This window comes from Bemisia tabaci, chromosome 5, assembly GCF_918797505.1.
Source record: "Bemisia tabaci chromosome 5, PGI_BMITA_v3".
Lineage (NCBI taxonomy): Eukaryota > Metazoa > Arthropoda > Insecta > Hemiptera > Aleyrodidae > Bemisia > Bemisia tabaci.
The window spans coordinates 24,164,789-24,178,888 of NC_092797.1; the positions used below are offsets into that span (position 1 = coordinate 24,164,789).

The 14,100-nt window shown below is 38.9% G+C and overlaps 1 protein-coding gene across 5 annotated transcripts in view; it reads right to left on the reverse strand.

Moving 5' to 3' along the window:
• The window catches only part of Rgl (Ral guanine nucleotide dissociation stimulator-like), a 96,665-nt gene that overhangs the window by 33,923 nt on the left and 48,642 nt on the right, over positions 1 to 14,100 (reverse strand). For 2 of the 5 annotated variants that reach the window (XM_072300447.1, XM_072300445.1), the window contains exon 2: positions 3,347 to 3,448. In XM_072300447.1, coding sequence (XP_072156548.1) covers positions 3,347 to 3,448 — 102 coding nt within the window. Of the gene's footprint in view, positions 1 to 3,346; positions 3,452 to 6,281; positions 6,505 to 14,100 lie in introns of those variants that run through there. The other 3 variants (XM_072300446.1, XM_072300444.1, XM_072300448.1) reach the window with 2 other exon arrangements.

The window sequence follows — 14,100 nt, forward strand, 5'->3', positions numbered from 1 at the left end:
GCAATGTTTTTAGTGTAGATAACCGTGCTTTTTTGGTCACACAAACTGAACTTCGGGTCAGATATGACTGGAGTCTTAGGTAAGGAAAACGAACATTAGTACAGCTAAACTTCAGGAACCTAACCAGAACTTCGGTTCTTGAAGTTGAAGTTGGGAACGGAAAGCTCCGATTATCCGTAACTGAGCTTTGGATTCATGAATTTAATATTGAATTTAAATTATTGCAATAATTGAAATTATTGTTTTTAATACATTTCACTTAAAAATACCAGAGAGGAAATTTGATCTAAAATGAATAAGTATATAACTAGACCATAAGTCACAAAAAAGAAATCATGATCATAACTACTCATGTATAACAATAATTCTACGGAGCTATTGTCACCGAGACTGATAATAGTTCTCGTGCCAGTGTCAAATATAATTACGAGAATCATTACGAGACCGCTCAAACTATTGTCTGTTAATCAGTACAGAGATATGCCGTATTATCCTCTAATTTGTCTTACATTTCGGTATAGTGGACAAAAATTCTGACTAAACAGACTGAAACAAGATCAGAAGAGAAAAAGAAAACTCCCGAAGAGTTAAATATTACCTTAAAACTAGGTTTCGAAAGAAGAAAAAAGTCTGAAAGCCGTTGCCATACTACTTCATAACATTATTTCAACTCTTGAAAATTTTTGGGGCTCCCGGCAAATTTTACTCATCATGAAAGGTTGGTAGCCATCTCTCGGCCAGAACTTTACTAGTTGAGCGATGGCTTTATTATAACATGGGTGTTATGCAAGGTTGCATATTTTTTTAGAAGGCGACCATTGCACCCCCCATGAAAAATCCTATCTGAATTGTGATTTCGCGTTTCGTCGATGCTTGTCATAACATCTCTAACACAGGGATATAATGTAATGCGACAGAATTTACACTCTTTTAAACATTTTGATATCAAAAAACAAATTTTTCACAATTGTGAATGTAAAATTTAATTGGGTGGGGGCATTTAATCGAAAGTTCGGTTCCTTTGTGTATCATTATTTGTCCGAATTCGTACATTAATTTGACTTTGATTTGAGGGCACTTTCAAACCTTTGGTGAATGGGATGATCGTATCGTTATAGTTCCCCGGTTCAAAAGTGGAAAGCCAAAAGTTGTGAAGAGCAAGAGTATTCAATCAGCAGACGCATTTTCTGAAACTCGATTTCCTCAAGAATTGAATCATCAGTGCTGGGTTGCAATGCTTTAGCACAGGGGTGCTTCCATTCCGTCACTTTCTGTGGTTAGCTAATTCAGAAAATTTACCATTGCGAGGAGTATTTTAAAAGATGTCTTTACTAAATAGAATCATTACTTCAGAGCTCCGAGACTTTCATCATTTTTAGAGATTTGCGGGGCCAAATACCATGATTTTTGGCTATCGACACTTAGCAGGTGACGATTTCTGAAAAGTTCATCGTCTCATAATTTTCAACGATGACCCACATTTGTTTTTTCCGAAGGAGCACACCCCTCAGCGAAGCGTCAGAGGGGGAGACCTTATAGTTCTCTACACAAATAATATCCAACGAAAAAATTGAGTCATCAAAACCTTTTCAGTTAAGTTTTCGGCCAAAATCCTAATCTGAGATGTCGAGACTTGGCCCGTAATTAAATTCAAGCAAGTGTCAATAGCCGTTTGGAACAGAAATGACTCAAGAAAATCGTTGATCATCAACTGAATAAACGACGCTGTTGGAGAATCTCCGCCCTTGCCGAGTTCTTCCAGTAAATCGCAGTTTTCTCGACTAGTCGGACAAAACCCGGATTTTTTGGACGACTTGCTGGGCGTGGGTTTAAACAAGGGCGAATGACAGGATGTGAGGCTACTTGATAAAAAGGCTGCTCATGAGCCGATGTCGTTGTCACGAAAACAACAGACGCGCAATTGTTCGGAGGCTGTCCGAGCGCAACCTGAAAACTTTCTCTGGCCTCCGCACCGAAAGCTCGAATGACCCGAGTTGATCGCTCTAAAGTTTTCGGCGCCGACTAATAAGGAAACGGTGGAGGCGATTATATGAGGAAGTTGAGGGCTATAGAAAATTTTAAACCCCCTTTGTAAGTACTTTAAAGTCCTTATAAAATTAATTCATTAGAATACATTAGCATTCTGAATTGGTCAGGTCAACATCGCAACGTTGGCGGGACCTCTTTTAACACGATTGAGCAATACCGTTAATTTGGAAAACTGAATAAGAGATAATTCGGAAGCAATTAGTAGGATCAAATATAGAATCGATAAATTTAGACAGAATAAGCCTGACTGAATTTAACGCCGCCTCATTCCCTCTAAAGTTGTACTTTTAAACCAAACAACAGACGACCTTTAAACTTTCTAGGTATTTGCAATAAAATACATTCACAAAATAAGTCATAATTTTGATTTTACACTGAGAAGAATATTTGTTTTCTCGTGTTACTTTCGGTTAATACAGGAAAAGAAACACAAACCAACCCGAATATTGTGTTCATCTCGGTAAAGTTTGCGTTCAATTTAGTAAAAAAAAAAATGACAAGATCGAGAGACCCCAGGTTCAACCAAAGGCTTGGGTTACTTTATGTTCCACTTCCCGGATTAACAAAAATTGTGGGTGATTTTTTGTTCTTAGTATGGGTATTTTTGTCGTTAATAAAACATTACGGGATATTAGCGACGTCTAATGTAAGTAGGATAATTTGGTTTTAAATCGTTCAGAGAAACATCCGTTATAAGAATCTCCTATAAGTATTGTCATAGATCAACGTTAACCTAGACTCTAAACAAGATTGCGTTACATTAAAATTTGTATTCAAACAAGTTTTGGTAGTTTTAAAATCATTAATATATTAAAATTAGGAGCCGCGATGGGATGAAATTTGAAGAACTGTAGAGGAACTATGGGTTAAAACTTCCAGACGTTCTATCAAATCATAACTCCGGCGAGTAAAATGCAAGTTTCTACTTTTGAATTATGAAGAATCTTTTAGAGCCTATTTTATTTGGATTCTGTCTTTCTAGATGTCACGCACTGACAAAATCGGTTATTTGGACTGCATTTTGCAATTTGGACCTATAAATTCCGGCCCGGTTTAAAAACAACGTATGTGCCGTTAGTTTCCCTATGCACATAAGTGTTTTTTCCGATGAGCCAGAATTTATAGGTCCAAATTGCAAATTCAGTCCATTTATCCTTAAGAGTTTCCCGACAGTGACAAAGAAGTAAAATTATAATATCATTATTGATTAAAGAGGATTTACGTGAACAAGCGTCCGTGAACTTCTTGTGCGAAAAATAAGATTAAAAGTGTGGGCTTGGAAATGATGAAAACTTACCGAAGATATACTTTTTGAAGGTGAATGGTAACGGACTTTCTTCAAATAGACGGTATAAATTGCACCCTCAACTCTCTCTTCGCCCCAAAGTCTCCAGGTTGGCTGCTGAAACAAATATCAAGCCTGTTGATCATTTTTAAAAACGCAAAAGGTGACCTTTCAAAGGTCTAAAAACTTCGGCTCGTTGGGCGCTTCCAGCGAAAAACAGAAATTAATCACATGTGAGATTTGCTAATTATTCTTCGCGAGATTTGTTTACGAAATGTTTTCATGTAAGATCCAGAATATAAACGATGAAATTTCAGAACCAAGTAACTCATTCGCGTTGTTCAAAAATTGCAGCTCTTTTTTTTTTTTTTTTTTTTTTTTTTTTTTTGAGGTTGAACAAATCTACATCATTCCTTGAAGTTTTCACAGAATTTCCTTCGCACCACAGAGAGGAAAATTCATGGAAGTTTCCGAGTATTGACGTTGAGCAGTTGTCAATTTAGCAAATAAAATATGACGGGAAGTTTGCAACTTCGCAAGCCGAAATAGTTTGGAAGTTTCACTATCGATATAGTGGCTGTTAACTGGATTACATTTTGCAAAAAGGAACCACTAGCATTGCAATGTTGCTAAGATTGTGCAACTTCTTTTGTCTTGGAGGAAAAATCCGATTATCCATTAATAGTTTCTATTTAACTCGCTAAAAACTGTGAATTTAAGACAAAAATTACCATCTAAATTTCATAGTTTTTTCACGATTTCCGCAATTTTATTGCAAAGGATGAAGTTGCACGATCTTAGCATCATTGTAATGCTAGTGGTTCCTTTTTGCAAAATGCAATCCAACAATTGGCTATTACTAAATCTGATACAAGGATACAATGACTTATTGACTGCTTCAAAACCTTATAAAGATCAATTGAGAAGTTTACCAATTTTCCTTAAAGAGATTTGTTTGCGGAATATTTTCTTGCAAGAACCAGGATATTTTCTCGACTAATTTTTATTCCGGAACCATAGTGGCTGAGCACTAAGCGACCAAACCAATGGTCACACCTCGTCGCTCCTCTAACGTAAGCGCGTAGGAATCTCGATTCCTACGTGGGCCCTGCGCTCCGTATAACACTATGCTTTCGAAGGCTCATGTGAAAACTAAAATACGCCCTTACGTCAGAGGAGCGACGACCTAAGAAACTTAAATTAATAAATAAATACACAAAATTCTTCAAAAACTTTCGTAATCTTTTGAACTTTGCGTGAGAATAAAAGAAGATACAGAAAACGGAAGTGGGAACGGCGCCGGTCGGATGGAATTTGATTGCTCGACGAACTCATGGGTCTGCGCGACGATAAGTCGACGACCGACTAAGCAGCTGTGAGAGTGAAATCGGCCGAGAGATGAACCAAAAAAAAACAAATTAGGAACTCTCGAGAAAATAAAACGCGGGGAGATCGTCAAATTACAGAACATTAGATTTTGCAGTCGCGTAGGAGGAAAGCACGGCTGCAAGGCTGCACTGCTGTTCGGGTAGAAAATGTGGAAACAATCCGTTTTGAGGCTATGCGAACCGTTCCTTTTCTCACGCATGCGCTCACCGGAGTCACACTAGCACAGGTTCCAGATGCCAGATTTGCCGTGTGAAATATTTCACTTGAAAATGAGCTAGAGGCAGGAAAGTACTGAAACGAAAAGTCTTTGAGAGTCTTGAGTCTTTGAGTCTCAAACAATGTCTGCTACCTTGGAAATTTGAATATATGAAACATGCCTATAGCCTATACCTATTTCTTCGAAAATTCATTGAATAAATTAACGTGCCTGCAATTTTTTTCTTGTACGATTAAAGTTGCTAACCACAACTATTTCGACTTTTCTATTAGTTACTTACAGCAAGAAGTCATACAAAGCCTTCTCCGATTATTATTAAACGCGTAAGGGAAAGAAAATGCCTCGCAGATACAAAAAAAATGATGATTGTACTACATTTTGCAATTAGAAAACACTACTTCTGACTCATTTCAGGATCCACGTGCTGTTACTTAGGTTCGCTAAGCAGATGTGTGCGCTTTCACAAATGGGTCAAAAATCGTGGTTCTATAAAGTGAAAGGCAGAAGGCTGTTTAGAGGAAGAGAGGGATTAATTTTTTGTTTTCTTGTATTAGTGTTGTTCAACATCATTCACTTGGGTAATAAAAGCCTAATGAGTGCATTAGTGTGTGAAACATTTTGAAAGTGAATTTTGCCTCCGTATGGTATGCAGAAGCCCTGTAAATTATCCTTTTTGTAAAAATTTGGTCAAATTATGTACGAAGGTAAGAATCTAGGCGTGATTTAATGCATTTAGAATCATAGTTGGCCGAATCCCTCACAAACTTTATATAAAAGGGTCGTCAACCCATCTTTCCATCAATTATGATAGAGGAAAATTACGTTTCAAGGACATGAAACAGCTTTAACATTATGATGTTTATTGCCACAAAATCAGGACCCCTGTGTTTTTTTCGCGTAGAACTTTCAGAACTCATGGCGCTGGGAAACGGAAAATTTGTTGAATGTTGTTTTATCATGCAGTCAAATTTTCCAAATAATTTAACTCTTCCATAACTGTGGAAATAAATGAAGATAGTTTTTCTTTCGTACCACCTCCGTGCAAGGAATAATCCTCGATAAAACTGTAACTAGTAAAATGATAGGTCTCAGAGTGATTCAACACACTGCGAAATTAAATCGCCCATGGCGAAGACGGATGATGAATCATTAATGGATAGAATTACTGCACGTGCAATGTGCACAGGAGTTGATAAAATACGTAAATGGGAGACACGTCTAAGGTTAATTCGTAGACTAATAATGCCAGACATATTATAGAAACCATGTTAAGTTTAGGTCCTCAGGAACAGACCCACAATTAACTGATATGAAGGCTGCAAAATACAGATAAAATCTCACCGGAATCAATAGAATCCTTCTCAGAGAGAACAACATACTCCAGCATAATTTCAGCCGAGAAAACACATAATAATGAAAACTATGATAAATCCACGTTAGACTAGCTTACGAAAGCAGTTGATTTTTTGACACCGAAAAACATAACCCCGATTTAGAAAGGCGTGAGATACATTAAAAGTTTGCAGTGCCACAGACCGGGAGAACCGCCCGCAAAAGTAAAGGAATCTACAATGACTCTTCTAAGACGATACGGCAAATTGCCGAGGATCAATTAGCCGCGTAATTGATTTCGATTACATATCCTAATCATCGACCGATATAACCGAAGGTGTTAACCCGCTGCCACAAAATATAAGGTGGAGCACGGCATGCCGCCACGATGCCTCGTTAGAAAAACTGTTGCAGCGAAGCTTTTCTTCTTCGTCAATTCATAGAAGGAAATACATTATGAGTAAATATATATATATTTTTTACTAGGTACGATCATAATATTATTTTGGACTTTTTCGGTATGAACAACACCGGCCGAACAGCAACTTTTTCCCCTCCTTACAGTTGTGGAACAACTCTCGATTCCAATCGATGATTTAAACTTTCTGCCTATACTTAGTAACTTGACTATTGGAAGGAAACGCCTACGTTAAGGCGAGAGTTTCCCTATACATCGGCCTGTATTGCGTGGATCCGAAGTGGCAGGAGGCCGCCTTCCATTCTTCGCTTATCCTACAAATGTATCTCTCAGGCACGAATAGTTTCTGGACAAATACAGTGGACTCTCGATAATTCGGACCTCGATAATTCGAAAACCTCGTTAATTCAAAGGAAAGTCCGTTTCCCTAGGAAATCTCTCGATAGTTCGAAGAAAATCAATGTATTTTTCTCCCCTCGTTATTTCGAAATTTTTGGGCTGGCTCGACCCTCTACAATTCGAAATTGCGACGAAAATTCTCTCTGTAATTCGAAGTGTGGGAAGTAAATACGGTCCTCCCTCTATAATTCGAAATTAGGCGGTTCATTCCCTCTACAATTCGAAGTCAACTGTTTATGTACCTGGGTGTCTGAAAGAGCTGATAGGATTGTCAAAATGTAAACATGTAATTAATAATTTTAAAATTAAATATAAATAATTCATACTTAATAATAACTTAGTGTAATTTTCACCTCCGTAAAGAAATAAACTGATATATTTGGTTCCTTTTGACGTAAGTCCGTCCATTTGCCTCTCTACATTCGAACCTCTCTAATTCGAAATCCCTCCGCATGAATCTCTTTAATTCGAACTCTCTTTATTTCGAAACCTCGCTAATTCGAAGAAAAACCCGATTCCCTTCAATTTCGAATTATCGAGAGTCCACTGTAATGCTCAGCATATCACTACATCAAAACTAAAGTACACGAAAGGTACTTACATCCGACGCATGTGTGCACCTATTCGTGCGTAGTGGATGTTTTTATGGTATAAACGAAGGATTGAAAGCGTTTTGTCATTTGGGATTCTCGCAGTACAGTCCACTGCTCCCATGCCGTGAGTGAAGGGGTGAATAGCGCGAGTGCCGGGAGAATTAAAACGCCTTCAATTTTGTACGTATGCAACACGGACATCCGTTGAGCTCGAATAGTTGCATCTAAGCCTTGAAATGATATTCGCATGGTGTTCGTTGCGTAAGCTACTGACAGAGATCAGTGGCGAGGCGTGAATGATCGATTATCGATATTTTCCCATTTGAAGCCATGGTAAAGAATCGATTATTATGGTGTTCGCAGCGAACACCCTACATATCGATCCTTTTCCATAGGTTTAAATGGCAGATCAATCGATGTATCGCAAAGCACGCCACGCCACTGACAGAGATTGCTTTGCCTCTTTTCTCTGACAATTCAACTTAATTTCATCGTCAGTGCCACCGCCGTTGAAGGAAACCATTCCAGATTATTATAGGGCATGGTCGATTTTCCGAAAAATGCTTCGTTTTTTTTTCCAAATATTTCAAAAAATTTTGAAAACTTTATCTAGCGTATGATTTTAATCGTTTTCAAGCTTTTGATTCCTTCTTATTTCTTTTGTTTTGCAAACAAAAACAAGATCTCTGAATCGGTGGAGATCTTACTTACATACGGAAAGGTTTCAATAGTTCGCGGTATTGTTCATTTATTCAGGTTAAGTTTTCTAGAGACTCTCTGGGTGAACCTGACTGTCGGACACTAAATTAAATTGTCCGCAGACGCAGAAAATTTGAAAAGCGCGTGCAAACTACGCAGATTGAGCGCTAAGTAGCAGACATTCGACTTTTTTCAAACATGCATTCATGATTACGTAATTTTCGTGCATTTCACAGCACTGGAAAAAAAAAACACATTGGATCAATAGTCCAGACTCTTAAAAACATCGACAAGAAAAATACTCTTGATTCAATATGATTTAAGCTTAAATCAAGAACCAAAGTCTTAATTTGAGCGGATTTACTTTTGATTTAAGCTTATATCTGATTGAATCAAGAGCCCTTTTTCTTGTCAATGTTTTCAAGAGTCTGGACTCTAGATCCAATGTGTTTTTTTCCAGTGAGGAAGAAAGTCTATTTAATTGATGGTATCTCTTGCGTCCAACACTCATTGACAATTATGACTTTCAAGAATTACCTAAAACAATTATTTTCGCTTAAGGGAGAGCCATTGGTTGTTGAAAAAGGAAGAAACAATAACAACACCCATCCGTAGTGGAGCTTTTTCTATCCAACCATAGAGTTCCTTAACAAGGAAAGTGTGGACAATAGAAGATCCATATGAGTTGGCTCAGCCATTCTAGACTTCATGCCATTAGAACCATCGGACCTTAAAATTGAAAAATGACTTAAAGAGACTGAAAAGTTTGTTAAATTCGCTTATAGCATAAAAGACGTCACTCAAAATAAATCTTCAAACGTTTTCACTTGGTTCCAACGAATTGAATTTGAGACGGGTCTTTTCAATATGTATAATGAATTTCTATATATTATGGCAATATTGGCATCAAGTTTAGCAGGTGCTTATTGTCAAAGGTTGGCAACAAGCCATTTCCATTCAAAGGCGCCGCCAAGTTTCTGAATACTAGGGAGTATGGGTCTATATATTGTGCCTAGTATTCATACTTTCTCCCTCTTTATTCTAGCCGACCCTAATAACATATTATATGCGCTCCTTGACAGTCTGGCTCTTTCAATTTTCGATTTCATCCATAGTTCGTCCTAAAGATCTGGCCTGATTTCTGTGATTTTGGCAACGATCGACGAGTGTCTAGGTTAACCCACTCTCTTCATATTTTTGAGATAGGACCCGATTTTTCTTCGTTCTCAACACCGTATGATGCAATTGTAAAGTTTTCCAATTCAACAATGTAAATTTTCTTATCTTGTCAATAGTTTGTATTTGAGTTCTGACAAATGTGCCGATCTTTATGATTTTTTAGAGCTATCAACCTGTAAAAGAACCCGTGATTCGATGGACGCCATATTTTGTGTCAGAACGGCATGCGATACATCGCATCGATTGATTCCATGTGTTCAGCTATACTTGTCATTTATATCGAATTTTGAGATCGCATTATTGTTGTCACGAGACTGAAGAATTCACCTACCAAATTTGACAAATAAATTCAACTTAATAACTGCAGGATTTTATTAGAGGAAAAATATTGCATTCGAGTGCAATTTCGATATCAGTATCGAATGCTATAATTCTCCTCTAAAAAAATCCTGGGGCAGAATTTTTTCGGTCCTTTCACCGTACAGTGTGGCAACTATGGCGTACTAAATACACCACTGACGAGATTCGAACTCACACAAGTCCAGCTTAGCGCTTCTGATTGACCGAATGGTGCGGGTTAGACTCGTCGATGGAAGTTGCATTTCCGTGTGGGAAAGCCGACAAAATTCGGCCCCTGCCTCTATCACGTTGAAATTGTTTGTCAAATTCGGTAAGCGAACTATTCAGTCTGGTGACAACAGAAATGCGATCTCTAAATTCGATAAAAATGACGAGTAACTGAAAACATGAAACTAGCTGATGCGACGTGTCGCACGTCGTCCTGACACAAAATATAGCGTCCATCGAATCACCTTAACAGTGTTCTGCCTTCCCCCTAAAATTTTATGAGCCACCTTGGCCGGAAAGCCCAATTTTTAGGAGTCATCTACTACTTTATGGGAGCCAAATTAAATTTTTGCATACGGGCCAAGGCGATTTTGCGAACGGTGCGTATAGAGAGCGCTTTATCGCTACCGCTGCTTCCCGACTGCGAGTTTAATCTGTCAATTTTTTAGGCGCCACGCCCCCCTCCCCTAATTTTTAGGCGCCAAGGCCCGACTTTCAGGCGCATTTGGCGCACGGTGCCCGGGGAAGGCAGAACACTGTACCTTAATGCAAAAATCCAATGAAGGCGCGAAGCGTCCTCCGGAGGTGGGGCCGCGTAGCGGCCGTATTCCTCTCGCAGAAACTAATCACGCAACTGATTTGGATGAGGTTTTCTAATAGTCGATGAAGGATGAGCGAAGGTGAGAACCCGCAGCGACCAGGCCGGCCATTATGCAAGGGCACACATTAGAAAGGGCGGTGCAACGGTCCAAGCTCGCGCTTCACTTTTTCTTTCGTTTTGCATGGGGCTTGGGAGCGCGAGTTGTGATACTGAAAGTGGCCGGGTCCGGGGGCCGGGGGGACCGGGGCCCCGCACTACACGCGCGAACCGCTCGACGGGTTACCGTGCCACGTTACGCCGCATACCACGCGCTACGCTGAAAAGGTTCGTCAACTTTCTCGCCGGTCGGTGAGCGACGAGCGAGCGTGCGCCCGAAGAATCCTCGCATTCCGCCAAACGTCCTTCAAGGCCCCGCACCTCGGCCCGAGGAGAAAATATGGGACGTGGTGCCCGGCTATGAGACTCAGCCGCCATTTTAGACGAATGACGTCGATAGACTGATTTCGTGACTACGTCATTCCATATAATATCGAACTCTTGGTTCCAACCATAACGAACTATGAAAACCTCATGTACGAATTAGATTGCAGTTAGCGAGAAGGAACCAGCGCGATCACAGTGTTGTAAAAGTAGAGTACCTATATAGACAGAGTATGGCCATTTCTGCGCCGGTTTTTCATTGGTCGCGTGAAAATATAGGCTGACACGGTGTTCTTACAAACAAGATGGCTGTTATCAGCAAGCAAGTTTGAGGTTATGCACATGTGCTCCTGTGATAAAGGCAAAAGGCGATTTAACAGTGTTTTAATGTGTTTTTCATGTGATATTCGTAGATATGCTAGTTTAAATTGTTACTGCTGAACAATTGAAATTTTTGTCAAATTTTAGCCTCCTATCGATGTTACGGTGAGCCGCCATCTTGTTTGTTTATTTACGGCCGTAAGAGCATCATGAAGCCTAAAAACTCGTTGACCGATCAAAAAGCGGCACAGATTTCCTGTAGTAAAAAGATACGAATGGCCATACTCCGTCTATAAAGGTACGCTAGTAAAAATGTTGCTTCCTCACAATTATCTAAAAAATCTCCGAGTGTCGAATAGTTTCGGCTTCCTACTAAAAAATTGTTAGTTCTCGAGAAAAATAATTGTGTAAATTTTAATATTGTACATAAAATGAGTATTTTTAAAAGGAAAATGAGAAGTTGCACAATTTTGAAAACACTGTAATTGCGCTGGTTCCTTTTTGCTAAATGCGATCTAATTCTCCATGAGTTAATTGAATTGCATTTTGCAATAATGAACCGAGAGCATTTCAATGTTGTTAGGATTGTGCAACTTACATTATTTGCAATGAAATACTGAAACCGAGTAAAATATATTTGAAAGGTAAAAAAGGTTGCACAATCTTAGCGACATTGGAATGCTCTCGATTCCTTTTAGCAAAATGCAATCCAATTGTGTTAATTTATTAGCATTTAGTCATTGACCGGTACTAAGTTAAAAAACTCATGGAACACGAGAACTTTCGATTGTAAGAAACACTTGGACGCATTTTACCACCGTTGCGCAGAGGGCGCGAATCAGAAACAAGGTTCTGTGTTTGTTTACACTTACCAAGGGGTCGATATTATATCGATCTAAATTAGTCTATGGGCGCGAACCAATCAGTTTTTAAAAACGATGGACTGAATGGCAAGATGTACTGAAAACTAGATCTCCAGAACCCAAACTATGAATCTGCAGATGTCTGATTTTGAATGAAATTCGTGTTTAAGTCGAAACTCCTGAGCGAACTGAACACTAGGAAACTTTTCGTTCATGAATTGAACGATTGGCGTAGTGTGCTTTGCATTAAATCGATTAATTTTCCATTTAAACCTATGGAAAATGGTGGATAGACATTAGACAGCGTGTACGCAACGAAAGCCTTAATAATCGATTCTTAACTATAGTTTCAAATGGGGAAATATCGATAGTCGACCAATCACGCTTCGGCACTGAATTGAACAATTATTAGAGGAGATATCGAGGGCTATGGAACAATACCACCTTACTGGCAATTTTGGCGGAGATGAGTTCGTGACTTTCCTAAATACGCGAGCTGATGGTTTTAGTTTTTCCCAATGGACCACTAGACAAGGTACGAATTTAAGCGATCTGATACATGTTTCTTAACCGGAATTTCACGTAGAACACTATTCACACAACGAAAATTACTGAAACCAACTCCTAACGAAGATATTAACGTTTTTATTTCACATTGGTTTCGAGGAATTTGAACTGCCCGCTCACAAGAAACTCAAAGCTCTACTTGAGTCAAATCGCGCACTACAACGGTTTCAGCAATCTTCTCAATCGAGCAATGTTCATTTCCCACCATGTGTTGTTCAAACTATCAGCAATTTGCTGTAGCTGAGCCAAAGCGTCAAGATTGAGGTTGCCAGATTTTTATGACGCAGAGACTGTCACGATAAACGTTTAGCGCGATGTGTATCACGTAGAGCATTGAGTTTTCATGAGCGGGTGGTTTGAATTCACGCATCAAGAATTATTGAATACCTTCGTAAGGAGTTGATTTCGGTAATTTTCGTTGTGCGCATCGTGTTCTACGTGAAATTTTGTTTAAGAAGCATGTATCAGAATGCTGAAATTCGTATACCTTGTCTAGTGGTCCATTCCGCGTGAAAGCGCTGTGATGATGTTGTAATATTAAAAAAATTGCTAACTTAACCTCAAAATTACAAAAAAAGGCGAAGTATTTTCTTCGTCCTGTGAAATCGTAAGTTTGCAGATAGGCGGTATCGTTCCTTGATCATCGATAATACAAAATGGTCTAGTCTGCTAAAAGCAAGGGTTTAAATGGGAAATGCCGCCAGATGACGTCACTAGGCGGTGCATTTTTTCTCTTTTAAATCTATTTATAGACTATTTCCCATTTCAGAAAAATATTATGAAAAATACTGCGATATCAGCTCTTTGAGCACTCTCGGATAAAGCAATAAAAATTTCGTGCGAAAATTCTCCATTGAGGAAATACGCGCTATAAATCTGATATAAAAAACCGTTCGAAAAAAGGGCACATTTCCATCCAGTGATGCTAGGAGTGTGCAACTTCACCTTTTTTTTTCTTTCTATCTAATAAAGATTGAATCAGTGTGCACGCCAATTAAGTTTACGCAATGCGACAGAATATCGAGTTACACGTCAGTTTTTGCCATTACAAATGACTGATCGTTGTTTTAAAAATAACAGTGTCATTTCAAAAACTAAGTGATTAACTCTCTGATTATTTGAAGATTATTTGAAGGTTGTTTTAAATTGATTTGAAGTTAAGTCCCTTTCAGCTGTTGATGGCCGCGAAGCGGCCACAGCC